This window comes from Choloepus didactylus, chromosome 9 (genome assembly GCF_015220235.1).
Source record: "Choloepus didactylus isolate mChoDid1 chromosome 9, mChoDid1.pri, whole genome shotgun sequence".
NCBI classification, from domain to species: domain Eukaryota; kingdom Metazoa; phylum Chordata; class Mammalia; order Pilosa; family Megalonychidae; genus Choloepus; species Choloepus didactylus.
Genome location: NC_051315.1, coordinates 80,526,528 through 80,553,186, shown reverse-complemented (window position 1 = coordinate 80,553,186; position 26,659 = coordinate 80,526,528). Strand labels below are relative to the sequence as shown.

General features: G+C 36.2%; 3 protein-coding genes and 1 long non-coding RNA gene across 11 annotated transcripts in view; 2 read left to right on the top strand and 2 right to left on the bottom strand.

Annotated features, from left to right (window-relative positions):
• PMS1 (PMS1 homolog 1, mismatch repair system component) overlaps positions 1-2,424 on the bottom strand; it is a 142,090-nt gene extending 139,666 nt beyond the window's left edge. The window contains 2 exon segments of the mRNA XM_037850172.1: positions 766-925; positions 1,703-2,424. The gene's annotated coding sequence lies outside the window, so the exon portion shown is untranslated.
• ORMDL1 (ORMDL sphingolipid biosynthesis regulator 1) lies at positions 1,933-23,380 on the top strand. 6 transcript variants are annotated; one of them, XR_005218900.1, is made up of 5 exons: positions 1,933-2,031; positions 3,692-3,872; positions 8,645-8,796; positions 10,486-10,612; positions 12,186-12,322. XR_005218900.1 is itself a non-coding variant. In XM_037850179.1 (4 exons), exons 2-4 carry the CDS (start codon positions 3,699-3,701, stop codon positions 23,344-23,346), a joined length of 339 nt encoding a protein of 112 aa, XP_037706107.1. In that variant the 5' UTR covers positions 1,933-2,031; positions 3,692-3,698; the 3' UTR covers positions 23,347-23,380. The 6 variants fall into 6 exon arrangements, 5 of the variants coding, with proteins under 5 accessions (XP_037706107.1, XP_037706106.1, XP_037706104.1 ...); XM_037850179.1 differs by lacking the exons at positions 10,486-10,612; positions 12,186-12,322 and adding an exon at positions 23,334-23,380; XM_037850178.1 differs by lacking the exons at positions 10,486-10,612; positions 12,186-12,322 and adding an exon at positions 11,029-12,177.
• Positions 8,131-22,002, bottom strand: LOC119544686. The gene is made up of 3 exons (XR_005218901.1): positions 21,904-22,002; positions 21,404-21,451; positions 8,131-9,214 (listed from the first exon to the last, which is right to left on the bottom strand). It is a non-coding gene; the product is annotated as an uncharacterized LOC119544686 (long non-coding RNA).
• Positions 22,040-26,659, top strand: part of OSGEPL1 (O-sialoglycoprotein endopeptidase like 1) — a 25,408-nt gene continuing 20,788 nt past the window's right edge. For 2 of the 3 annotated variants that reach the window (XM_037850175.1, XM_037850173.1), the window contains exons 1-2: positions 22,041-22,149; positions 23,334-23,574. In XM_037850175.1, the coding sequence (XP_037706103.1) occupies positions 23,354-23,574 (221 nt within the window). In that variant the 5' untranslated portion in view covers positions 22,041-22,149; positions 23,334-23,353. Of the gene's footprint in view, positions 22,150-23,333; positions 23,575-26,659 lie in introns of all 3 variants that reach the window. The other variant, XM_037850174.1, reaches the window with a different exon arrangement.

Sequence of the window (26,659 nt, the reverse complement as noted above, 5' to 3'; positions counted from 1 at the left end):
ACTAGTAAGTAAAAGATACACACCTACATATCCTGGCATATTTGACTACAAAGACCATGCTCTTGAACACTTTCCAACAAGTCACCTAAGGCAAAATTAGAAACCTTGTTGCTACCCTAGAAATTCTTTCTCCTCACTTCCTACATCCTAGTCCTATCTGTCCTACCACAGCAATATCCACCTAATTTTTATTTTGCTTCTAATCTCAACCACTTTTAAATTTGCTATAGGGTCCTTTCCAAACTTTTAGTTTCAGCATGTTGCTACACTACTTAAAATTTTACAGGTTTCCAACTGCCAACCAGATAAAGTCCAAACCAGTTGGACCTCTGCCTACCTTTCTAATCTCATTCCCCATACTCCATAGGTACACCAAGCCAGTCATACTATACAGGTTGTTTCTCTTAACATGGTGGCACATCCTTCCTAAGCTTACATGGTTCCCTCTCTCTAAGATGACTTCTAACCATCTTCCCAGATTTAGCTCAAGTATCATCTCCTTCAAGAAGCCTTTCTTCCCTGTGCCAACCTTTCCCCCCAACATTCCAACAGACTGCTGGGAGGGCATTCCTCCCTCTGTACTCACACAGGACCTCTTCCTTATTTTTAATCCAAAACTCATTACAAGGCCTTATAACTATTCTTTTATTTGCGTGCCCCTTCCTCCTGGCTCTGAGTTCTTAGTGGACAGGGATTTTATAATGTTATGCCTAGCACAGCCTTTGTCACATAGCAAGCATTCAACTGTTATGCATAGCAAATCACCTCTTTTGAAGGGAAGGGTTAAGGTCAGGCTTACAAATCACAGATGAAATGTTTGAGAATGTCAGGAGGGTCAGTCTCCCATATTTGCTGAGAGAAATGGACCACTCCTGAAAGAGTGCTGATGACCAGTATGGAAGTCAGTTAAGGACAGCAGCTGTACCTACAAAAGAAACAGGGATCAGCAAACTCATAGACTTTAAAGAGAACACCAAGAAATAACTTAATTATGATATATAATAAATGTAATCCAAACGTGTTCACAGAACCAACAGAAATGCCAGATATAAAGATATAAAGATATATATAGATAGCCAACATTCCCTTAAATTGATTTCTAAATGTTGTTGAAACATTTATTGTTGACAAATTTTTGTATGTTGCTAAGGTAAAGGAAATACAATTTCAAAAATGATTCCAAACAATCTAATCAAGATCCTTCCTCTCTATTCATAAATAAGATCAATTATTGGTATCCGCATTTCCTCAAGATGCATTAATATCGGTATCTGTCTTCAGAGTGTGTATAAACACCGAATGACAACAACAAAAGTCGTGGTTAACTGAAAGCAATTTAACTGTACTATTTGTATGTTATAAAATGCTACACTCACAGGACAAGTTGAGTTACGGTTGTCATACGTTAAATTTTCTGCTTGGAAAACAAAAACTCTTACACCTGGATGGATCTGTGAAATACGATGAAGCAAAGGCCTATACACGATTTGGTAAACGCCAAACCAAACCATTAAAGAGCCCAGTCGTGCTCAGAGAACACTCCCACGTGCGCGCGCCCACAGGCCCGGTGTCCTCGGCTTCCCACCCAGTCGTGAGGAGCCCACAGCGGCCCGGGGGCCCGCGCTCCGACCACGACGAGTTGAGGGGAGGTGTCTTTGAACCTTCGAGAATAAAACAACGCCAGTTAGCCATTACACACTACCTTCTCGTCCCACAAGGCGGAAAATTACCATCCACTCGAGGCAACCGGGCCGCGTTTCGTCCTGAGCACAGCCAAGCCCGCCCTCTGGAAACCTCAACTCCCCACAACAGAGCGCCGTGGGGCGGATCTCCGGAGGGCGGCCCTTAGTCCCGCCTTCCCCCGAGGAACGCGGGATTGGCGTTGCCTGCAGCCAATCCTCGGGCAGCACATTCGGCTCCTAAGGCTTCCGCAACCTGCGCTGCGCTCAGCTGGTGTTGATTCTGGCCTGTGAAGACACGCCGCCGCCGGCTAGCCCTGCTCTGTGCCGACTGCTAGGAGTGGGGTGGCGAGTGAGTGTACACGAACAGCGCAGCTGCCTTTGTCGGGGAGGGGGCTGCTGACGGGCCAGGGTCAGCCTAAGGGGGAAGAGTGGGCTCCAGCTGCGTCCGCGCGCCCTTTTTCGCTGGTCTGTGGTCATAGTGCCAAGTGGTTCTCTAGCCTTCTCCCCAAGTCACCGTCGTCGTACTCGGCCCTAACGGGATGTGTAGCTCCTAGAAAGGGAGGCTGCGGCGGTAAGAGCTGCGTCTTTTGCTGATCTTTGGCCCCAGCTGCCGGGGGAGACTGCGCGGGACTGTCCGGCAGGCGGGGTCTCCCCAAAAGGGACCACTGCCAGACGCAGCTCTCCAAGGCACTCGCGAGGGCAGAGCCTAGAGGGCAGGTCAGTTCGCTGGTTCTGAGGCGGCGCGGCAAACCTGCTGGAAAAGGTTTTCTGAATGAGGGGAGGGTCAGTACCATTTCAGCTTTGCCTTCCGGCTGAGATGTAAATTCTAGGCCTCCTCCGAGTGTTTTTCTCGTCCTGTAGAAAGTGAGAAAACCGTCTTGAGTGGTGGCAGGTTCTAAGTATAATTGAAAGGATTTAAAACTAATGTATGATAAACGATAGAGGTTTAGAGAAGAAAATATATTTACACATGTAAACTTTAAACTTTTGCTTTGTGTTAATGTAATTCAGTTTCATCCCTATAAGCCTTGCTGCCTGTCCTGTGTAGACTTTTGGAGGAGAGTGGGGTATTGTACTCAGGAAACTCTAGATGGATGGAGTTATGAGAAATGCCCCTCTCTGCCAACTCACTCTGCTGTACAAAGGGTTTATATATTTTTAAATCAGAGCTGTTCCAAGTTTAATATAGCCCTGTTTTCCTCCTCCGAACTCACTAGTCGGTTTCTACGACAAGAGTTTTAAGGGATTCTTAGACCCAAGTAAGCATCATCGTTAAAACAACTAAGAGATTAGCAGTTTTTCTTTTGCTGCTGCTCTTCAACATAAAAGGGGAAGGAAAAACGAGAAAAAAAAAGAAACCCTACAGTTTTAGGGAAGTTGACTACAGTTAAAATATTCAGAAGAAACACTGATTGTTTTAAATACTTAATTGTATCACCAAATTAAGAAACAGATATCCCTTGACCATCTAAATTTTCCCCACCACATTATGTTAACTGCGTGTTCCTCTGAGATTCGGTATTCAAAAAGGACTGATTTGAACTCTGACCACTCTTTATGGAACAAAGGTTACGTTAGACTTAAGAATAGCTATTCAGAACAGACTGGCTAGGTCACATTTGCATTTTTATATTAGTTAATTCTGTTGCTGGTAAATTTAGCTCCTGGCTTTTCATTTTGCTATTAAGATGTAAGAAAAAGTAGTTTTTCTCTTTGAGTTTTCTTGTACACTATTTCATTTAGTGAAACCAACATACGAGAAAACTTTTATTTTTTTCAAAGAGAACCGTAAAAATAAATCTTGCTTGTCTTCCCATTAAAATTAGATGTTAGGACTCTTAACTGCCCTCATCAGCATCTGCAAGTCGCCTACTTTGGAAGGCATGTGTGTTCTATTTCAGAACTGGGAAAAATATAATCCTTCTAAAACTATTTTTTTCATGTCAGAATTAGGGGTATTTAGATTACCAATTATATTAGTGTTAATTTATTTCATTGCTTCCTTACAGAGCAAACATGAATGTTGGAGTTGCTCACAGTGAGGTGAATCCAAATACCCGTGTAATGAACAGCCGTGGTATGTGGCTGACATATGCATTGGGAGTTGGCTTGCTTCATATTGTCTTACTCAGCATGCCCTTCTTCAGTGTTTCTGTTGCTTGGACCTTAACAAATATTATACATAATCTGGTAAGAGTTCCACTTTATACTGAACACATGAAAGCTTAAGGTCTTATGTTATGAAGAAGAAAAACACATGACTTGGTTTTTTTTAACAGCTTTATTGAGATATTATTCACATTCCATAAAATTCACCCATTTAAGTATACAGTCTTTAGTATATGTGGCTTAATTTTGAAGAATTCTCATCTAGGATAGTAATTTTTTTTTTCTATTACACTATATTTCAACATGGGGCCCTATTTCTAAGTAAAAAAACTTTTCCCCATTGTTTTTCTAGATCTGGTTATTTTAGCAAAAATTACAGGACACTGTAATTCAGGCTGCTATATGTTGAGAAACCAGAATGTTCCTGAAGATGTAATTAAGTTTTCTGGTAATTAGAGTCTAATGAAAAATTTTTAGTGCCAACCCTTATTAAGTATTTCTAGATTGTATACTTTCCTATTTCAGTAGAAATTTTGAGCATAATCAAACGTGATTCAGGATCTTATGGTTCCTCAGCCTCATGTTAAGTAGTATTCTCTGTGTTATATGGTAGCGCTACAAAGTATCAGATGTTGGACTTACTCTATCAATTATATTATGTAGCCCTGGAAACTGCCTGTTTTTTAAAACAATCCTTGATAGTGACTTTTCTTGCCTTTAACAGCCTATTAAAGTAGATTGGAAGGGGAGAGATCAGCTAATTGAGAATTTTAATTGAATCCAAATTTACTGTATATTTGCTTAAAAATATCCAAAGAATGAGGAACTGGAAGCATCAAAATAGGAAAATGTAGGAGAAATAGAATTTTTCAGATTAATATTATTGTATATCCTCTGGAGCATACTTGAAGTTGACCAGAGGAGTAGAAAATAAGTGAATGTCCATTTAGTCCTTATTGATAGTCTTTGGTAGGACAAAACTACTTGTTTTCAAATAGTAACTTTTCTGAAATATTTGACACTTATCATGTCCCTTTTATTGAAACTTTCTCCTTGATATATTTCCCCTTTGTTTTGTTTTGTTTTTGTTTTTCCTCTTTGGATTGTTCTTTCCCATACCTATATATATATCTGACCTTCTCTATTTCTTTTTACAGAGTCTTCCTTCTCTTCTCCTCTCTTAAATGTTGCTGTTCTCAAAATTCTTTTCATTTCTTCTCATGCTATATAGTCTACCTAGATTACTTCATCTATATTTTTAGTTGCTACCTGTGGAATCATGATATCTATATTTATATTACCAGAGCACCCTTGTACCTTAAACCTAAAAAGTAGAAATTGAACTCATCCTGTTCCTGATTTATCAGTTATCACCCCTAATATGTCCCCCTGACTTTGTTCTTAATCTCATCTAACAACACTAGTCTGCCTAATCAGCCAAGCCAGAGAGCTGAATGTAGAAGTAAAAGAACAAAATGATGCATCATCCAAACTGAGACTGTTTGAGAGTAAATGGAAACTCTATTAATAACTACATGAGGAGAATAATTGTAAATCAGAACTGTCCCATGCAAACTAGGAAATTTGGTCAACCTAGTCTTGGAGTAACTCCCACCTCTCCTTTATACTCCCGTATCTACTGTTCTCTTGTTTTACTGTCTCTCAACTTGATCCCCACTGGCATTGCAGTAATTCATACTATCAGTTTTTTCTCAGGTGGATTACTCCAATAAATCAGTCTCTTACTACCCTCCTCCTCTACCCTCCCCATTACAACTTGGCAGAGTGATATTTTAAAAATGCATTTCTGCTCAAGTCAGCTGTCTAAATCCTTCAATCAATCCCCACTGCCTTCATGGTAAAATCCCAATTTCTTATGTGGTATACTAGACCAGTTGATAATACTACAGAGGCAAAAAGGAACTCATCCTTATCTCAACCATCTCCAAACACACACTATGCTCTAATGATAATGAACATCATCTTGCTCTCTCTTTCTAGCTTTGGCTTAGGCTTCTTCCGCTATTTTAATACTTCCTCCTTCCTGCTCTGGTTGATTCCTATTTGTCCAGCAAAACTCTACTCTGGTATCACCTCCCCAGGAAGCTACTCAAAGCTACTCAACTCCCCTGCTGCATTCTTTTTAACATGTGTTTATCCTAGTGTTATAATTAGGAATTTATCTCTTTCATCTTTTAATTTCTATATATCTAAAAGCCTATTTAAATGTTCGCTGAATAGTCTTTATTGTCACTCAGTTTTCTGTTCTCTAATGGCACGTGAGTTAAATGTATTTTAGAAGCCATCTCCCCTACTTCGCCTCATGTTTTCAATTTTGTGGCCAAGATGGAAGTACAGTATATGGCCATGAACAAAGGCTAGGTAATTGACACTATGTGGGGAAGCAAACTTATGACTTATTAGTTCACCACACTAAAAACCTAACTAGCCATAGATGTAGCAATTACATGACTCCAAATTTAAGTTCCTTTTGAAGGTAGCCTAAATTAAACCAATTAAAAATGTGAAATACATACTGAATGCTTGTCAATATGTGAAAATAGACCCAATTGTTACACCTGGTTTGAAGAAATACTGTATTTGCCTTTCTGAACCATACAGTAGAAACCTACAATGATTTTTTTCATTGCTACAGTTCACTCTTAGAGATATAAATCTTTCACAAATTTTTATGCCAACTTTTAAATGAATGCGAATTCTCTTCATCTTGAGTCAATAAATATTTATTAAAGGCTTCTACTTTTTCTAATTATTTTGATGTGGGCATAAGTCATCACTAGAATTTCTATATAAAAACTGTCAAAAATAAACATTAGGGTAGGAGATACATGATCAGATAAGATTTTATTCTTATCACTAAAAAGGATATATTAAATAATCTATTTGAATAATATATGCAAACACTGGTAAGTGGCGTGTGGTATGAAGGAAATAGCAAGGATTTTTCTCCTCATGGACGGATTCTAACGTGGTCTAGAGTAGAGTTTCTTAACCTTTTTTGGATCACATACTTCTCTGAATTTGAAAGCATGAAATTTCTGTTTCATAGTCCCCTTTACAGTCCATGTAAAAATGGTTTCCTAGTGCTTACACTCCTTGGCTTAATGTTATTTTACAACATATTTAATGCTTGCTGTGTACCAGCTCTTGTTCCTGAAGTATTCCAGCTAATGGGAAAACAAACATTATGCAAACAACTCTAACACAATATATTGCACTATAATAAAAGTATTTTCAATAAAATTATATGCCAGCACATAAGCAGGAGATTATTACTAATGAAGGGAGTTTCACTAAGGAGTTGTCATTTGAACTGGACCTTCAAGAATGAAGTAATTGTCAAGATGGCATGAAGGCTTTTGCCTTAGCAACAAGCAACCTTTCCCTCCTCTGCATTTCCCGAGTGCTCTGATGGTACCTTTGATAGCAATTTCTGTGCTACATTCTAGTTGTTTGTGTATGTCTTTTTATTTCCTTACCCTCCTTTAGAAGACTGAACTTTTTTAAAGGCTGGAGCCAGTTCAGTTTCATATGTGCATGCATGTGCGGGGTATATATAAGCCACTTATTAAATTCAATTGAACATGACTATTCCTCCATAGCACAAGTGTTATGACAGCTAAACAACTTTTGAATTGCCTAATGAAATAACTAGGAGGTAGGCTAATTGAAAAAAAGGGTGTCAACCTAGTATACTATTATAAAATTCCTACTCTACTAATTTTTTCTATTTTTTCCATATGTTTATTACAAGTTCAGGTATGAAAAAATGACATCACATCATGGCAACTAGAGGGAAAAATTGTTTCATAATATTTAGGCTTTATTCTGTTAACAGTGCTTCAAACAGTGATCCTGAAATGAAACACGTCTTATCTATCTAAATGGGCATGATAACCTCAAGGAAACCAAATCTAGTGTACTTTTTTTTCTCTAATTAACCACAAAATTAGATGTGTAAACATATCATCTGACAGAAGGCTTTAGGTAATGTTTTTTATTCTAAAAACCTACTTCAAAAGAAACACTATAGAGACACAATGGTGATTTCAAAAGTGAATTGAGTTAAACATTGTACCTATTACCCCAACCTTCTTTGTTGCTTTAGAAGAGAATTATTGAAGCAGCGGCTGTCCTAATATTAAAATATTTTCAAAATAAGTTTTCCCTGATGCAGAGATTTTATTTATTTTGTTATTTTGTTATCAATTTGTATTTCTTACTATTTTACTATGACACTGAAGTAAACTTTACTACGCATTGGAATAAAGGCAATCTTATAAATGGAAAAATGTGAGAGAATCTAAATGTGATGATGTAAAGCTACCCTAGTGTTACTTTTTGTTTGTGGGTTGTTTTTTTTTTTTTTCCCCACTTAAAATGAAAAGATGTAAACAGGTTTTGGTGGACCTTTTATACCAAAAGTATACCAAATAGTATTTATATATCCCTGAAGGCTTCTATTTTTACCATAAAGAAATTGGCCACAGCCTTTCACTGTAATATGAAAGCTTAAAACTTGAGCTGTTAAGTTAAATCACAATCTATCACATGTAACCTAGAATTATCTTTTTTTTTCTAACTATAATTAAACTATTTGTTTAGCACTTGCTTTGACACTGATACATGGGTGAAAAAGATAATCAGATCCTGCCCCCAAGGAACTTAAAACTTATTAGGTATTAGAAACAAATAGACCACAATAATGCAGTCTAAAAAGTCCTGCCAGGAGAAGTTTGGAGAGGCCCCTAGCCGCAGATGTAGACTATCTAAATGCTTATAACAGACTAATTTTGCATTTGATGTTGATTATATATCCACTTGTTTTCCAGGGGATGTATGTCTTTTTCCATGCAGTGAAAGGAACACCTTTTGAAACCCCTGACCAAGGTAAAGCAAGGCTCCTAACTCATTGGGAACAACTGGACTATGGAGTACAGTTTACATCTTCACGGAAGTTTTTCACAATTTCACCAATAATTCTGTAAGTGGCATAAATTTTACCTATGAGGAGGACTCGATAGAGTAAGATATCCTTTTACCAATAGAATTAGTAACAGTAGAATTTTATATTGAAAAGCTAAGCCCTATCAAGTAGTTATATCAGATAGAGTATAAAATACAGGCAAAATTTTTAACAAGTTGGTAATAAACCAGTTTTCACTTCAGTCAATGCATATGGAGACAATAGTACATGCTCATCAGTATGCCTAGACATTCTGTGATTTACAAGTCAAATATATTCCAGTTCCCATCATGAAGTTGTTTATAAGAAAACTAAACACATAGTCTTATTCTGTATTGCATTATCAATAATCTTCCTAAACAATGATTTGGATGATTTCAGAGGAATTTGATTGACCAGCTGCCTCCAATTGGATGTTCAAACTCCTTGGCAAACACTGTGGTTCAGAGAAAAGAGATGTTAGGCTCTCAATGTGGGATAGACCAGGATTGAATCCTAAGATCCATTACTTAGCCAGCTTGGTTTGCTTATATTTAAAAATCAAGTTAATGATACCTAATTCAGTGCTGATGCTGTAAGAAGTAAATGAGACAGTATTTATCTATGAAGCATCCAACCCGGTACCTGGGATTTAATTTCTTCCTCTTACCTGATTTTCAGGGTGTTCCACAAAATGGCTTCTCCCTTATTTTCCCTTTACATGAATATTTTATCCCCGATCAATTCTCACTTGGTCAAGCTCTTCTGAGCAGCATTTCTTGAATACTTCATATGTGGTCCTGTTTCTTTGCCTTTCTTCAAATTATTTCTCCTATCTAAAATGCCTTCCCCTTAATTTATTTGTGCCCACTAATGGATCACTAGGTGGATCATGAAGATCCACCTTCATGACTGGTGATAGAATGAAGATAAATCTTCATTCAAGATTTAAGTTTTTCCTCCTCAGTGAGGTCTTTTCCTTAGCATCCAACTTTCAGTGATAATGCCCTGCTTTGAACTCTCATAGTGGTTATATAAACCTCATTTATACCACTGTATTATTCTCTTTTATTATAAACATTTTATTCCTTTAAAGAGCTTACAAATGCTTAGATTCCTTTGAATTCCACACTCAGTACAGTGGCTGACACATAATATATATCACATATATCTTAATCAAACACTGTATACCCCATAGCTTATATATAATAATGTATTCATGGTAGAGTAACTGTCTGAAGTAGCTTGAAAGACTTCTTAGAAGTGTTGGAATCCCTTAAGCTGGGACTTATGGAAGGGTAGATTTTAGACAGATATTTAAGTGAAATAAAGAAAGGCATTTTCAAATAGAAGGAATAAACTGATCTCAGAGTGGTAGGCATCTTTTTCCTTGTACATTATAGCACTTTGAGAGAATTTTTTAAAATGTTAATTGGCTTGGCCTTATGTAAAGTTAACCTCAAAAGAAAAACAATCAGGTTTAACAGAGATAACATGCTATAACAAGAATAATGGTTAATCAGACAGTCTTAAATTTCTATCTATATGACTTTTGGCCATTTTCTTGAAAGCCCCAGTTTTTTCATCTATAAAATGTTAAGGATTACATTGTAAGAATGTAAAATCTGGCATATACTGAATATTCGAATAGAGCTAGTACAAAAAAGATCAACTAACATTATCTATGTACAACCTCTATATTTCTAAAAATATATTTTTGACCCACAGGTATGATTTCAAACATTCTGTGATTAAATTCCTTACTTAATTGAAGAAACTGCATTAAAGCCATCCTTATAGCATTGATACTTTTCAGAGTGCTTTCACATTTTCTTATTTGATCATCATTTGTGAGGTAGGTGAGATGTGCAGTGTTATCCCAGATTTTTAGATAAAGAAACAGACTCAAATGCATTACCTTGCTCAAGATCTCGAAACTAGTTGGAGACAAGAGCCAGATGAAACCTTAAACTTCTGGCTTCTAATACAGGTTTGTTTCCAGTATATCTCTTGGCTACCAAACTGATTCCCACTTGGGTTTTGCATCCCTTGAGGGGCTTTCTAGGTTTTTTTTTAAATAGTCAAATAATTTTCATATAATCTACACACACAGTGTTCATTAAAAGACAAAAAGGGACATATGCTGAAGTATGACAAGGTGAATCCATTCCAAGAATTATTATTTCCAACCCATCAGATTATAGATTAAACTAGTAATGATAGGATATCAAATGAGCTTACTAACTGCAAATTGTATCCTTTTTTTTTCAGTGAAGGAAATATAAAAATAGTCTTCAAGGATATGAAAGCAGGAAGAAAGGATTTAAAGTGACGATTAAGGAATATGGTTTATTCTCTAAGAGTTTTCTGTCTCTGTAGTTAGTGAAATGGTTGTAAGATTGTAGTATTTCTCAACCTAGATGATTCTGAAAATGTATACAGGTCTCTGGCTGTTAGGTTTTTAGTCATACTTGGAAAGAGCTGTTCTTTTCTAACCAAGATATTCATTTCTCCTTATGAGAAACTAATGAAGGTAGTTAGAAGAAAGGCTATTAGAATACTCGCCTATTTACTTTAAAGGTAAATTACCCATAGGGAAACTAACTTCTTAGTTGTGATCAAGTAAGATATGTTTTATTCTTCACATCTTATCTATTATTAGTATATTCTTTTAGTAGCCAGATGATGTATCTGTAGTCTGATGTACACTTGGATAAAACTAGACCAGACATCCTGATTTGGTGATTTATGGTCTTAAAGGTGGCTTAGGCTTGTTAAAACAAATTCTCAGATGTTGGATATCTTTGAAAACATACATCTGTTCAGTTACAGAAAAATAGCTTGAATTATACAACAGTGTCTTTCAAGTTTCCATTTAAACTGGTTACTGACCTATTCAGCTATAGTATGGAAATGAGGACATCAAAAGGGCAACCAAGTATTTGTTTTCTCTCAAAGATACTGAATTGTACTAATGCATTAAAACCCCATTTTTCAAAGCTTAAGAGCAGTTGATTCTTAACTTTTTGGTGAGTCCAAAAAGCCTCTGAGAATATCATCGGTGCTTCTCTTTAGAAATATACACATAAATACAAAACTGCACCTGAAATTTCAGGAGGTATATGAACCCTAGTTTTAAAGTCTTCTGCTTTAAAGAATGCTAAATAGCAATGTGTTCTATTAAATGTGTGTAACATAATTGCAGAAATGCAAAATGTGCACATATAACTCCATGCAACAAATTTTTAAATGCCAAATCAAATTAATTTTGGCCCCCAAACTGAAACATCTCCTCGTTTTAGTGCTCAAAAAAGGTTCTTCTTTTGAGTATTTATGTTTCAGTGGCCTTTTTGCTACCTTTTATTATTTAATACCAAGTAATTTCATTTTTAGATGTTATATGTATTCTTAACTTTTTATTTCTACAGATATTTTCTGGCAAGTTTCTATACGAAGTATGATCCAACTCACTTCATCCTAAACACAGCTTCTCTGCTGAGTGTACTAATTCCCAAAATGCCACAACTACATGGTGTTCGGATCTTTGGAATTAATAAGTATTGAAATGTGTTGAAACTGAACAAAACTTTTATAGCTACTGAGTTTCCTGTAAGGAGGGAGTAGTTAGCGTACTGCACTATTATTGCGATAATATGAAATGAGAGGAATTTGCATTGGAGGGCCAATTGCTAGTTCTTCATAGGTTGTTTTGAAGTGCAGATTTTTACTAGAAGATGCCTCTAAGTGTTTAATCCATCTGGTGTATTTCTGAGAGAGGCTTTACAGGCAGGCTGGGCAGGCCCAGCTCAAAGGTTAAATGGCTCTAGAGCAAGGGTATAGTAAATTAATCCAAGGAAGTAAGTTTCTAAGAAACTAGGACTAGCTTAGTTTATAATGGATGGGCATTATGTTAGGAGAAGAAAATTTTCAATCATTCAGTCGTAGTCAGGTTTACACCGACTTACATGTAAACCAGGATCATCTATTTAAAAGTTTACTATAGATGGTTTTTATTACCTTACGTATTTCTACCCTCTTGTTTTTTACAAGTCAATTCCTTATTTTGTAAGTGTGGTTTTTTTTTTTTGGTTTTGCTGGTTCAACATTATGTGTTGACAGATGAGGTCATTTTTATATTTATTAAGTTACTGAGTTCATGAAGATCCACCTTCATGACTGGTGATAGAGATAAGCAGCGTCTGAGTCAGTCTTTTAATTTTGAAACAACCTAGGTTTTGCTGCTTTTCCAGATAAAAGGCTGCTAAACCAATTAAAATAATTTATTTTAGGCAGTTAAAGTACATGATAATTTAAAGTTCTCTGCTTATTTGGTTGAGCAATGTAATTGTTAAAGAATGGCAATTCTTTAGAAAAGGAAATACAACATAGACAGCTATATAGTCAACCTGTGTTCTGGCAAAACATTCTTAGCAGTAGTACCAGGCTTGCAGTAAAATATAACATCGTTTTTTCTTAGTCCTCCTGCTCTCTATTCCAGTCTTTTGGCCCCCATTAATATTTTTGCCTTTCAATAACTTACATGGATTTTGGTGCAGATAGCTCAAAATGGTAACTTTTTCCAAAGGAGCAACCATATTGAAATTCTTGTGACTTGGAGAAATTTCTTATAGTTGCTGACTTTATTTGCAAGAAATAACCATATTCTACTTTGAGAAGTGAGTGTGCCAAATAACAAAATTCTGGTATGGGATGAAACTGAAAATCTCACTAACATCTGTAAATAAAATTGACTGAAGAGTTACAGACCAACCTAGAAATCAATTTGTTTCAATAAATTGACTTTTCGGGGTAATGATCGTTGTTTTGTATTTCAAAAGTATTGAGTTTAGAAATCAGATGTATGATAAATGCCTTTGTATGTTTGTCTTTTCTCATGTATTAATAACTGATCATCTATGCTTTAATAAAAATTTTCCTTGGTATAAGATTTCAGAAACTCTCCAAGTTCAGACATCAAAATTACACTTATATTAAGTTAGCCAAAAACATTCCTTTGTCTTTCTTCATTTTAAAGCTTAATTATCTGAAAAGGCTTACATTTTTTGTACATATTTCAGAGACAGAAAACTGCTCTGATATATGCTTTCTTCTCCTATTTTCCCTACTTTTTGCCCTCCAATGTTTAGATATTTGAGTGCCCACTCTGTGCTAGGTATTGTTTAGGTGTTGCAAATGAATATGGTATATACATAAGACAGACTAACCCCCCACCTCCGTATTTGCTTATGTTCTAGTTTAAAGACAGATAATAAACGATTAAAAAAAAGTACAATTATTTTATGTAGTGGTAAGTGCTTTGGGGAAAAAGCTGAATAGTAGGGGAGCTATTTAGAAAGGTCATCCCTGAAGATCCTATCTGAGAACATAACATGAGAACACAGACCTGACAAAAGGGAGCAAGCAATTCAAAGATCTGGGGAAATAGCATTACCAGTAAAGGAAATGACAAATATTAAGGTTCTGAGGCAGGAATGAGTGTGATGTGTTTAAAGAAGAACAGGACAGTCAGTGGGGCTAGAAAGGATAATCAAAGAAGAGAAGAATGGTAGCAAATACGAGGTCAGAGGAATAGGTGGGGCCCAGATCATTTAGGGTTTTACAGACCGAAGTAAAGAGTGGATTTTATTCTAAGCATGACAGCCATTGGAGAGTTTTACAAAGGAGAATAATGGGATCTGATCTTTGTTTTAAGATCACTGGCTACTTTTGAGAGTAAACTGTAAGGGAATAGGAAACAGGAAGAAGTTAAGAAGCTACTGCAGGCAAGAAACAATGGTAGCTTGGACTAGAGAAATAGCAGACGAAGTAAGTAGCAGTCAGATTTGAGATATCCTTTGCATGTACAACCCATAAGATGCTGATGTATTGATTGTGGTTTGGGGGTGAGAAAATTAAAATAACTCCTAGTTTTTGGCCTTAGCACCTAGGTGAATGGTTATGTTAAATATAGAAATTATTGCAAATTTCACAAATTTGTAAAGTTTAATATAAAAATATAAAAAAACTTTTTTTTTTAAACAAAATCTATAATGGCTATTGGAAGAAAATCAATTGCCATACTATAATTGCTCCCAATTTCAAGTTAGAAGACATACTGGCAATTTCTAAGCAGGCATAAACTCAAAAATACCTAAGTCTTATGTACCTGTCACAGATGAAAAGTGTTCCCTTTGTTTTTCCCTAACCCACTGGCTTCAGTGTTTCCTTGATTCTGCATTTGGTCTTTACTATTCTTTCAAAACCTTGTCCACTGGTAACAGTCAAAACCGGAGTCAGTGGTATTAGTTACCACTTTGCCTTAAAAAACACTTTAAAGTGTCATCCATGAAATTCTGGAATATGGGTACATATTCTGATAATTTACATTTGAAACTAAATGATGAAAATTTTAAAACCAGTTGTTAGTTTGAAAGATATCCAATTCAGAACAATCTATAAATTGAACATTTTCTCTGTATAATTAACATTAACAGTTTAAGATGAACTATTTTGATCTACACTTGATGTATTTCAGCGTCTCCATCCTGAGTTATAAGGTTAAATATTGCTAATTTAAAGGTAATGATAGTAATGTAAGTGTTACTGTTAACAAGGTGAATCAATCTGCCAAATAAAACATTTATTCCTTTAGTAGATTAAGTGTTGCATTTTTTCAGAAAATTTTATATTTCTTTGTCTTCAAACCCTTTAGATAAAGCATCAGCATTTGTGGAAAGCAGACCTAAATTTAAAATTCCAACTCCACTACCTATTGGTTGTGTAACCTTGGGCAAACTAATTGCTCTAAGCTTTGGTTTTCTTATCTATAAAATAAGAGCAGTAAAACTACTTGCCTTTTACGGTTGCTGTGACACTTAAAATAGTTCATATTAATAAATGTTTGTAATTCTGGTTATCATTTGTTTATAATAATTTAGTCCCTGCTGTTTGTAAAATTACAAATACAGCAGCCACTGTAAGAGTTGAAGATAATAAATATATAATAAATGTATAATGACAAAATAAATTTTCCCTCCTAATTTTCTTCCCATTTTGAAAACCTAACTTTTTTCACTAACAGGCAAGTCAAAATAGAATATTTTGTTTTATCCTGGGTATTCAAATGGCTGAATTAATGAAACAACTCACTGCTTGAGGCAAAAGGATGCCTTTTTTTAACCCACATTTTTTTTCTTTTTTACTCTCAGAGTAATACAAGACTGTTGACCAACTACCATACCTTTATCCTTATAGAAAACCCAAATAAAGCTGAGACTATAACAGTGACATTCTTCTGGGTAAAGATTAAACCAGACCAGATACTTGCAAGGAAAACAATGCAACTGCCTTTTCTTCATTTACAAGATAGTTACCTCAAATTTCAAATATGTATAGCTTTAAAGTTGTCTTTTATTTTATGCTTCAAGAAACTGAAGAAATAAATATATAGGAGAATAAGAGTTTGATAATTCATTAGGAATTGCTCATAGGTCAAATCCTATTCATTAATAAGCAGCCATGATCTTTAAGATATTTCAAAAATAAATCAGTTTGTCCAGGAGCAAACATTTTTATAATTCCTACTTATATGGATTTTAGAGTAAAAATACCTAGAATAAAATTGAGCATAGTAAACAAATAGAAGAACTTACATAATCAAAACTATATCGATCACCAAGTACCTGACCCAAATAACAGCAGTTTTTGGCATGGGTAGTGGTATTCATACACAGAAAATTTCTATTAACATAAAAGATGATTCTTCTACTGCCCTAAAATACCCCCTACTAGCTTGTCACTGATTCATAAAACATTAGAAATGGGTTTTTAAACTTTTATTTTAAAATAACTTCATATTTGCATAAGAGTTGCAAAGACAGTATAGCATTCCCATATACCCTTCATCCAGCTTCCTCTAATGTCAGCATCTTACATAACCGTGGTATATTTATCAAGACTAAGCAATTAACATTGGCACAATACTATTAAATAAATCGGGGGTCAGCAGATATTCTGTAAAGTGCCAGATAGTAAATATTTAAGGCTTTGTGAACCCTTGGTCTCTGTCGCACTACTCAACTTTGTCAGTATAGCATGAAAGCAGCCAAAGCAACGCAAAAATGAATGGGTATGCCTGTGTTCAAATGAAACTTTGTTTACAAAAACAGGCAATGGTCTAGATTGTCCCATGAACCACAGTTCGCCAGCTGACTTTATTTGAATTTCCAAGTTTTTACACCTATGTTTCCTTTCTGTTCCAGGAACCAGTACAGGATATCACATTACATGTAGTCATCATGTCCCCTTAGTCTTCTCCAATCTAACAGTTTCTCCATCTTCCCTTGTCTCTCATGACCTTCATACTTTTACTTTTGAAGAGTAGTGGTCAGATATTTTGTAGAATGTCCCTCAATTTTTCTGATGTTTTCTTATAGACTGAGATTGAGGATTTGGGGGGAAAATGCCAGAGGTGATGTGCCTTTTGCATTGTATCAAGAGGTACATGATGTCAACATGACTTATTACTGGTGTTACCCTTGATCATATATTAAGATAATGTCTCTGATATAAAGATAATATTTTTTCCCTTCCACATTCTGTTCATTAGAAGCAAGTCACTAAATCAATCCCACACTCAAAGGGAGACAGGCATTCTATGGATATAAGTTAGAATACCATAGTAATTAATAAATATTTTAAGGGAGATACTCTGAGGCTTTGCAAGTAACCAGTTTCTCCCTTAAAATTTTGCCACTAATTTTAATGTTCATCAGTGGATCTTTCCTGCAGCAATTATTACTATGGCATTCTAATGCTAATTTTCTGTTTTCCTCATTCCTTCTACATTTGCTAGTTGGGTCTTCTCTAAGGAAGATTTTTCTCTTCTCTCCATTTATTTATTCATTCAACCATTTATGTTATTATGGACTCATAGATATTGTATTCTTTGGGTTATAATCCAATACCATCATGATATAATTTGTTGTCCAAATTGTCCCCTAGCTTTGGCCATTGGGAGCTCTTTCCAGTTGGCTCTTCTATCCTTTTGATGTGCCCCCATCTTTTTCTTTCTTTCTTTTTTTTTTTTTTTTTTTCAGCATAGAAATGCATTTTTTAAACTTTATGATATTATTGCCTACTAAACTATGAAGATTCCTAAGGGGTATAACAAATTAATACCTGTGTGTTTTAGCTTTATAGAGCTATATGATGTTAAGAGTTGGAAAAAACCTTAGAGACCATGTAATTCAACCCCTTTACTTCACCCTAACCTTCCTTGTCCACCACCCCTCCAATCAGCTCTAACACTATCAAAGAGAACTTAACAACTCAAAAGGCAAGCATTCTATTTTTGTAATGGAAACTATAACTTGTTTCACAATGACCCAAAATTGGATTCTTACTCCACACGATAACCCTTCAAGTATTTACATGTAACTTTATCAACAGTGCTAATTAAACATTACTAGAGTCTTCACCAATCTCCATATGACATGGTTTCAAGTTTCTCCCACTATCATGGTAATTCTGCTCTAAGTTCCATTTTGTGTTTCTATTATTATGTAATACTAGTAATACTACAGCTAAATACAAGATAAGATGTAGTGTGATTAGAGCAGTACCACTTCCCTTGTTCTGGATGCTTTTTTTCCTTTTAAATGCAGCCTAGTATCACTTTAGCTATTTTGACAGCCATGTATCACTGATTCAGTTTACATACACCAACACCTGAAGTCTTAAACATATAGTGCCAATAAATGACAGCTTCCCTTTCAAAACTTACTAAATGGATTTATTAAAATCTAAGACTTCTTATTTTTCCCTATAAAACCCTATCTTCTTAGATTTTAGCCTACTGATTCAGCTTATCTAGCACAAGCTGAATCCTGATTATCATACTATGTATTTCTCCTAGCTTCATGTCCCCAGTAAATGTGACCCTAAAATACACTCATGCTAGTCATGAAGATGACAAATGCAGTAGCCCAGTATAGACCAATGTAGTTTAGTAGTCTATTTAACAGGACAGATAAGAGTAATTCCCAAAGCAATAACATGGATAATATGTGCTGATATGAAAAATGTGTTCAGTACTGGGAAGACAGGTCTAGGTAAAAGAACCCGAAAGGAAATTTGGAGTAGCACTGGGCAGGGTAGGTAGGCAGGTAAGATAACAGCGGAGATAAACTTCCATTTTACCCACTGTCAAAAAGAACAGTAGTGCGATGTCTCAGGTTTCTGTTTTTATTTTTATCCCTAATTTCTATTAGTATTTCCATAATGCTGTATTGTAATTGCCTGTTTGTCTTCAGCCACTAGACTCAGATCTTTAAGGACAGGGAATAGATCTTATCTCTTTATTCCTAACAGTAATAAAGTACCTAGCACAAAGGAAAGAAAGCAATAAATATGTAATAAATGCAAAAGAATCCAATTTAGAAGGTAATAATAATATGTAGGTAATGAGTACTGGTACTGCAAAATAAGATTATACTACATATAATTTTCCTCTAAAGTTTACAAATGGAAAATTAGGCAATGTCAGAGACAAAATATGCAACTTAGATTCAGTTAGTACTCTCAAGTTGAAGTTACAATGGTTAGGTCATATTCTGTAGAGAATGCCCACAAATGGCATTCTAATCATATGATCTATATGCAAGCCCAGACAGGCCCTAATAACTCTCTAACCCTCTCCTCAGGTATAAGAAAGAACACGGAATCCATAAATACACACATACACACACACACTCTTCCACTTGCCAAATATGTGGGATGGCTGTAAGTACCATTTCTTCCTACTACTTGCACATACTCAAAGAAAGAATAAAATTACTTCCCAATGTGCCCTCAAGTTCTGCTATTTCATGTAATGCAGCATTCAGACTTTACACTGACCAAGAGTACCAAGATGAGGAATCTAACAATGATAGTAGCTCACACAACAGGGATAAATCTTGACAGCCCAGGAGAGCACTGGGACACACCTACTGAACATAATTTGAGTTCCAAGAAAAAATAATACTAGATCTGAAAGGTTTTATGTTCAGACTGAATTCCAGTGTATAATATAAAATGACCTCTCACCTAGTGTATACAGTCAGGATGACTAATTTTTCTTAATCTTTAGGTCTTAATTTTTCTTTTTTCCTCTTTTTGGTAAACACATTCTGAGGAAAATGAGCTTTTATCTTCTAGCAATTAAGAAAACAGACTCCAGAACCTGATGGCCTGGCTTCTAATCCTACCTCTGCACTTACTGGTTGTGTGACCTGGGCCTGCAAATCACCCCAAGTCTGTGGCTCAGATGCATCATCTGTTAAGTAAGACAGTACCTATTTAAAAAATGTTCTAAGCATTAAATAAATTAATCTAAAACAGTGCCTGACTGTGGTGATTTGGAGTAATGTAACCCAGAAAAACATGTTCCTAACCTTAATTCCTGTGGGAGATTACCTCAGTTAAGATGTGGCCCAACTGAATCAGGATGGGCCTTAATCCTATTGCTTGAGACCTTATAGATAAGGTCCCAGAGAAAGAAGCCATAGGGAGCAGCCAGAAGCTGGGAGTCAAGAGACCCAGAAGAGAAAAAAGACACCACCATTTGCACTGCCATGTGACAGAAAAGCCAAGGAACACCAAAGATTGCCAATCAGCCTGAAGATACCGACCCTGGGAGGAAGCAACCCTTCTGGCCTCTGAAACTGTGAGCCAATGAATTCCTGTTAAGTCAACTCATTTTATCATATTTATTTTCATAGATAGGAAGCTAAGACACTGGCACATAGCAAGTCCCATTTTATTGTTACTGACATTATTGTTACGCAGTGTGCTCATTTGAAGCTGTTTTGTATCCCAGAAAATGCCATGTTCTTTTAATCCATTCCTGTGGGTGCAGACCTATTGTGGGTGGGACCTTTTGATTAGGTAATTTCAGTTGAGATGTGATCCACCCAATTCAAGGTGGGTCTTAATCCTTTACTGGAGTCCTTTCATGAGGATAAAACACAGAAAAAGCCCAGAGAGCTTAGAGAGAGAAGCCCCGGAGAAGCAAGCAAGGACCCATAGAAACTAAAAGAGCCACTGAAGCCAGAACTCGAAAGCAACAAATCCAGAAGCAAAGAACCAGCAGATTCTGGCCATGTGCCTTACTACCTGACAGAAACTCCAGATGCCAGTGGCCTTTCTTCAGCGAAGGTTTTGTCCTGTTGATGCCTTAATTAGGACGTTTTCATGGTCTTACAACAATAAATTTGTAACTAATAAATCTCCATTATAAGAGCCAACCCATTTCTGGTACATTGCGTTTTAGCAGCTTTAGCACAATTTTTGAAAAACAAGTCCCAACCAAAAAAAAAAAAACCTCTCAACAACGTTCTGGTAATTATGAATGAACATACCTGTATCTACCATTGGACCATAACTCTGAGTTCTGGACATGTGCTCTACTTACTCTTAAACACAGTGCAAGGGACAGTCCTGTCAGCCCTGTCCGACCTTGCATTATATGATCCTTGCTTACTGAAATCTTACAGCCAACCGGGGAAACGAAAAAATAGTAACAAATCCATCCAAACAAATGGTAGCAAGTTCACATACCAATAAAAGTTAAAAAAAAAAGGAGTGCAAAAATATGAGTACATACCACGCTGAAGGTTGCGACAGCAGTTAGTAAGCAAGGGTCACACAACACCTTAAAAAAACAGGATTTTTTTTTAGATAAATGAATATTTACCACAAGCCACCACCACCACCATCACCCCCAATTTTTTTGTTGTTTTTCCATTACATAAACGAGCCAGCCTCAGACATTTTACTCCCAAAGAAGCAGAAGTAAGTAACGGTTTGGACCGTCCACAGGAACCACTACCGTTCTGTCTGAACCTGGCAGATGTCCTAGGGTGCGTTCCTAAGTTTCCATCCTATTAATCCGAAAATGTTAGGTGTCTCAGGCCGCAACCTTTAGATTTGATGATAGTCCCCCTGAAATGAGATGACGAGAAATCTCCATCTTTTTTCTCACGGTGGCCCTCAAAGTTCAGTCAAAAGGAAAAAAAAAAGTGCTGTATAATCAAGCAAACCTATGTTCGGCCTCCTTTGGACTACTGACTAGCTGTGTAACCTTGTAGAAGTCTCGTTACTTACAAATCTGGGAGAAACGCATCAGCACATGCACATCAACTGGCACAAAGAATGCACTCGTCTTTTTCTGCGAGTTCGAGCGTCGCGCTCTGAAGGAACAGCAGGCGGATATGAAGGCGCATCGCTCGCACCGCGTTGATTACATCACTTCCGGGGCGCCAGGTTCGCGCCTTTTTGTGCGCGAGAAAGGGCAGCTGGTCTTTCCTAGGGAGAGGTGACGAAAACTAGCTACAGTCGTTCACGAGAAAGGTGGGTGAAACTATTGACCTTTCTCCGCACTGATGCTTTCGTGCGGCTGGAAAAGCGGCTCTAGACCGAGCCTCTCGCCTTAGAGCGGGCAGAGACCAGCGCTAGCCAAGTTCTCTTCACTCTCGAGGCTTCTTGGCCCTAAGGAGAATTTTCGCACAAGTTGTTTAGCTGGTCTAGGGTACTCCCTTACCCAGATTTGGTGATCGCAAATCTGTTTCCTATGAGGAATTCGCGGTTGTCCTCTGCGAATAGGTCGCTCATCTCTAATTCCTCGATGCCCTTTACCCCAGCTGAACAATAAAAGGTCCAATATTATTTGCTCTTGTTTGAAAACAGTTTTGTCCATTACTATGGAATGGAAAGGACCTATTTTTAAACATCCGGAAAAGTTACAGGACGTTTATTGGGGGGGTTGGAATTAGGTACTTAGCAGTGTGCAAATACCAGAGTGCTTTAGTGATGGGTTATTTGGAAAAAGGGATCTGGAAAGATACTTGTTATAAACCTGTAACAAAAATGCAGATTTAATTCGAAAGATAAGGGATAAAGTAGGTATGAGATTGCAGTCGTTTTAGTAGAAATGTTTCTACCAAAGTACCCTGTTGTTTATAAACTACGCAACTAAATCTTGATTTGTATGCTTTATGTGAACACCCTTGTTTTTTAACTAAATGATGAAATTTTGTTTCCAGGAAAAGAAATGGCTTTATTTCTCTCTTCTCTTTTGCTTTTATTGTTTGATTTTTTTTAAAAGCAAATTTTACCTTAATTTTACCTATCATAAATTAAATAGCACCTTTCAGAGGACTATACCATGCACCTATCGTACTGTAATTTAACTCTCTTATAAAGAATAATTAAGTTTGATTACAGAATGAAAGTAATAGAACTTAGTAACAAAACACCAAAAAACTCTTGTGTTGACTTCCCTGTTTTCATTTCCCTCTTAAGAGCACTGTATTCATTCATACCATTATTTGTGTTCACTGGCATGCTACAGCTTTTTAAAAGTTTTGCTAACTTTCACAAACTTTCCTATAATTTTATAAAACAATAGATTGAAAAATAAACCAAGCTTTCAAAATTTTGCTGAACTGAATGGGTGGCTAGTTATAAACAGAGTAGTTGTTGAAAGCTTTTGTCAGTTCCAAATAATAATGTTTGTTTCTATAATTCTTTTCCAGGAATTTTCTATAGATTAAATATGCAAATATTGAATAAGACAGCAGGAGTATTTTCCAAGCCATCAAAAAAGAAAATTTATGAATTTTTAAGAAGTTTTCCTTTTCATCCTGGAAAACTATTTCTTCATAAATTAGTTTTGGGAATTGAAACCAGCTGTGATGATACAGCAGCTGCTGTGGTGGATGAAACTGGAAATGTGTTGGGAGAAGCAATACATTCTCAAACTGAAGTTCATTTAAAGTAAGTAGACATTATCTTGGTAGTTTCCACTGTTTGGGGAATAAAAATAAAATGAAATAGAAAATTCTTTTGTATTTACTGATATAAAAGTTAAATTTTAGAAGCATGTTTCTTATTTTTTTGTGCAAAAGTTTCTAATAACTGCTGTCAGACAATCAGACAACCTCAAGTCCCTCAACTTGGCTTTTAAAGCTCTCTACAATAGTTAGCAACCTTAGCTAATCCTACTGCCAAAAAGAGATTAAACTCCTCCCCAACTCTGGTATTTATTGGTGCTTTCTCTTCAATAAGGCCTTTTCCTCTTTTCTTCACCTGTACATTTTTTGGTGTCAACTGAAGTCCTAGGTAAGCATGACCCAATTTCTAGCCTATGTTAATCACTTATTTAAAAAATAACAACTTCACATTTATACACGTAACTTGTTTTGGTCCTTAAATAAATAGTAATAATACATTGTTGTATAAACGCATAGAATGGTGCAAGATTTATAAACTCAGATGTTTGCAGAGGTCAAGAGGTCCTCTAGGCAGATTACATAAATAACTGGGCTGGATATAAATAGAAAATATCTGGAGGTGAGTGTTAGTCAGTTTCAGCTGATTGTTACCATGCAGGAATGTAGGCCCTATGTTATTAATCAGAATTTTCAAGAGAAAATTAAAATCCAGATTGTTAATGTATCTCCAGACTTTTTAAATTAATAGCTAATTCAAAATATATTAAAATACTCTACAGATCAAATATGCCTATGAGCCATCAATTTACAACATCTGAATAGTGAAAAAGCTGGTATTTTTGAATCACATACCTGGATTTGAATCCTGAATCAGGCACATAATATTGGCTCTGTGATTTGAGGCAAGTTTCTTATCCTCTTTGATTCTGTTTTCACATCAGTAAAGTGGGAAAGATAACACCTGCCTTCAAGGATTGTATGTGGGGAATTGGGAGCAGTATTAGAAATTATATGAAGAGGCAGAGTAGGACTCAAATGATAACATACTGTGAAAGGTACTGTAGTAGATCTTAATACAATACAATGAATTACTAGGAAGTCCTTGTTTTTAAAGAAGCTTAACTTGATCGCTGAGACCTGATGTACATATAGATGTAAAAGGAAAGCTAACAGTGCAAGGCAGCATAAAGTGAATATCAAACAAGTGTTACAAACAATAAATATTATTACCATGCTTCAGCTCCATGGTCTTGTCAGCTTTTCCTGTAAATGAACATGTAAGTGTTAACTGCGCAGAAAGGCCTACCCTGAGCACTATCTAAATTAGGTATTCCTACCCTGTTTTTCCTTTATTATAATATCTGCTTGTTTTCATCATATTCCTTTTCATAATTTGTAATTATATATTTGTTACTTATGTGTAACCTTTCCCCAATAGACTCTAAGCTACACTGTGGCAGGGACTGTCTGTTTATTCACTATACTATACCCAGTATCCAGCACAGTGTCTGACACATCACAGGTACTTGATGTCTTTGAAAGATGGTTAGGCCTTTAACGAATGGAGAGGGGAAGAATATTGTAGCCTGAGTGACAACATCATCAGCAAAGTCAACGAGATAAGAAAGTATTGGACAAACATTCAGTTTAGTTAGTGCATAGGTCCCTTGAGGGGAATACTGGGCAAATAGGCTCCAATGGTACCATCCACACAGCACAGCTCAGCATTATTGAACACTTTGAGGCACTGTGGGTGCAATGATGAGTAAGATCCTTGCCTCTGAGCAGTTCACTGTATAAAGTGGTCAGGAGTGTAGGTTTATATGCTGGTTCAGCCACTTATTAACTTAGAGAACTTGTACAATTTTCTTTGCCTTGTCTTTGAAACAGGGATAATAACGGCAACTAGCTCTTAGTATTGTTATGAAATTAAATGTGAATCTTTTTAAAGCATTAACTCACTGCTTGACAATTAGCAAGGACTTAATAATAAAAGCTAGTTATTACATAACAATAGTACTTTAATAATACTATAAATAACTGAAGAAGACAAAAGGTAAACAGATAATTGTAAAACAGCGTGGAAAGTGCAATAGAGTATTACTATGGGAGGGAGTCCCTTCCTCCAAGCCAGAAACCTGAAGGTCATTCTTGACTTCTCCCTCACCACTCCAAGTCCAAATCAATCAGCCAGTCACAGTAAATCTGTCTCCCAAAATTTTTTGGAAACTTGCCTCTCCCTGTCCACCAACTTAGTTCAAGCCCTATTGTGTCCTGCCTGGACTTTTGCTACAGTCTTAAAATTAAATGACTTCCCTGCTTCTTTATTACCTTTGCTTCCTAATCATCCACTCTTCATCCTGTATAAAAATGATAGTAAGATGAGAATATATGCTTGCCTTTAATTTTTTGAGAATAAAGCCATGGTCTTATTCATCTCTTGTCCCTAGTGCTTAGCATAATTCCTGGAAGATAAAAGTTAAAAAAGAGGCACAGAAAGGAAGGGAGGTAGGCAAAAAGGGAGAAGAAAGAAATAATTGAAAGGGAGAGAATTTAGTCTTGAAGTCTTCCAAAATTCCAAGGAAGTAAATGATTTTGTGCTGGATAGTTAACGAGGTCAACCTAATGCTCTAGAGTATTCTTTAGCACCTCAGTATTGGATGGACTCCAAGAATCAGAGAATGTAGCTGGGGAACGGCAATTAGAAGGCTGTTTCATAGATTGAGATAATGAGGACTTTTTGAACTTGGTAGTGGCAGTGGGAATGGTGATAAACTTAATTAAATGTGGAAAGTGAGGGAAAGAAAAAGGAGGCAAAGATGAACTTTGAAACTCAGTTGATTAGGAGGTTGTTGATGCCGTTAACAGAGATAAGGAATAGAAAAGAAAAAGTAGCTTTGAATAATAAAGGAAAATGGTATCGCAATATGGATGCATTGAAATAAGATGGTTTCTCTTATATCCCCCTCATTGCCTGACAGAGTACCTATTTTAATTATTAAATAAATATTCATTCAATGCTCCTACAGGAGATGAGCATTTCTGTGTATAGAACTAGCAGATCTAATGCCAGTTCCCACTGTTACCCAGTTGTTAGATGTAATCACCTTATACAAATACTTTTGCAA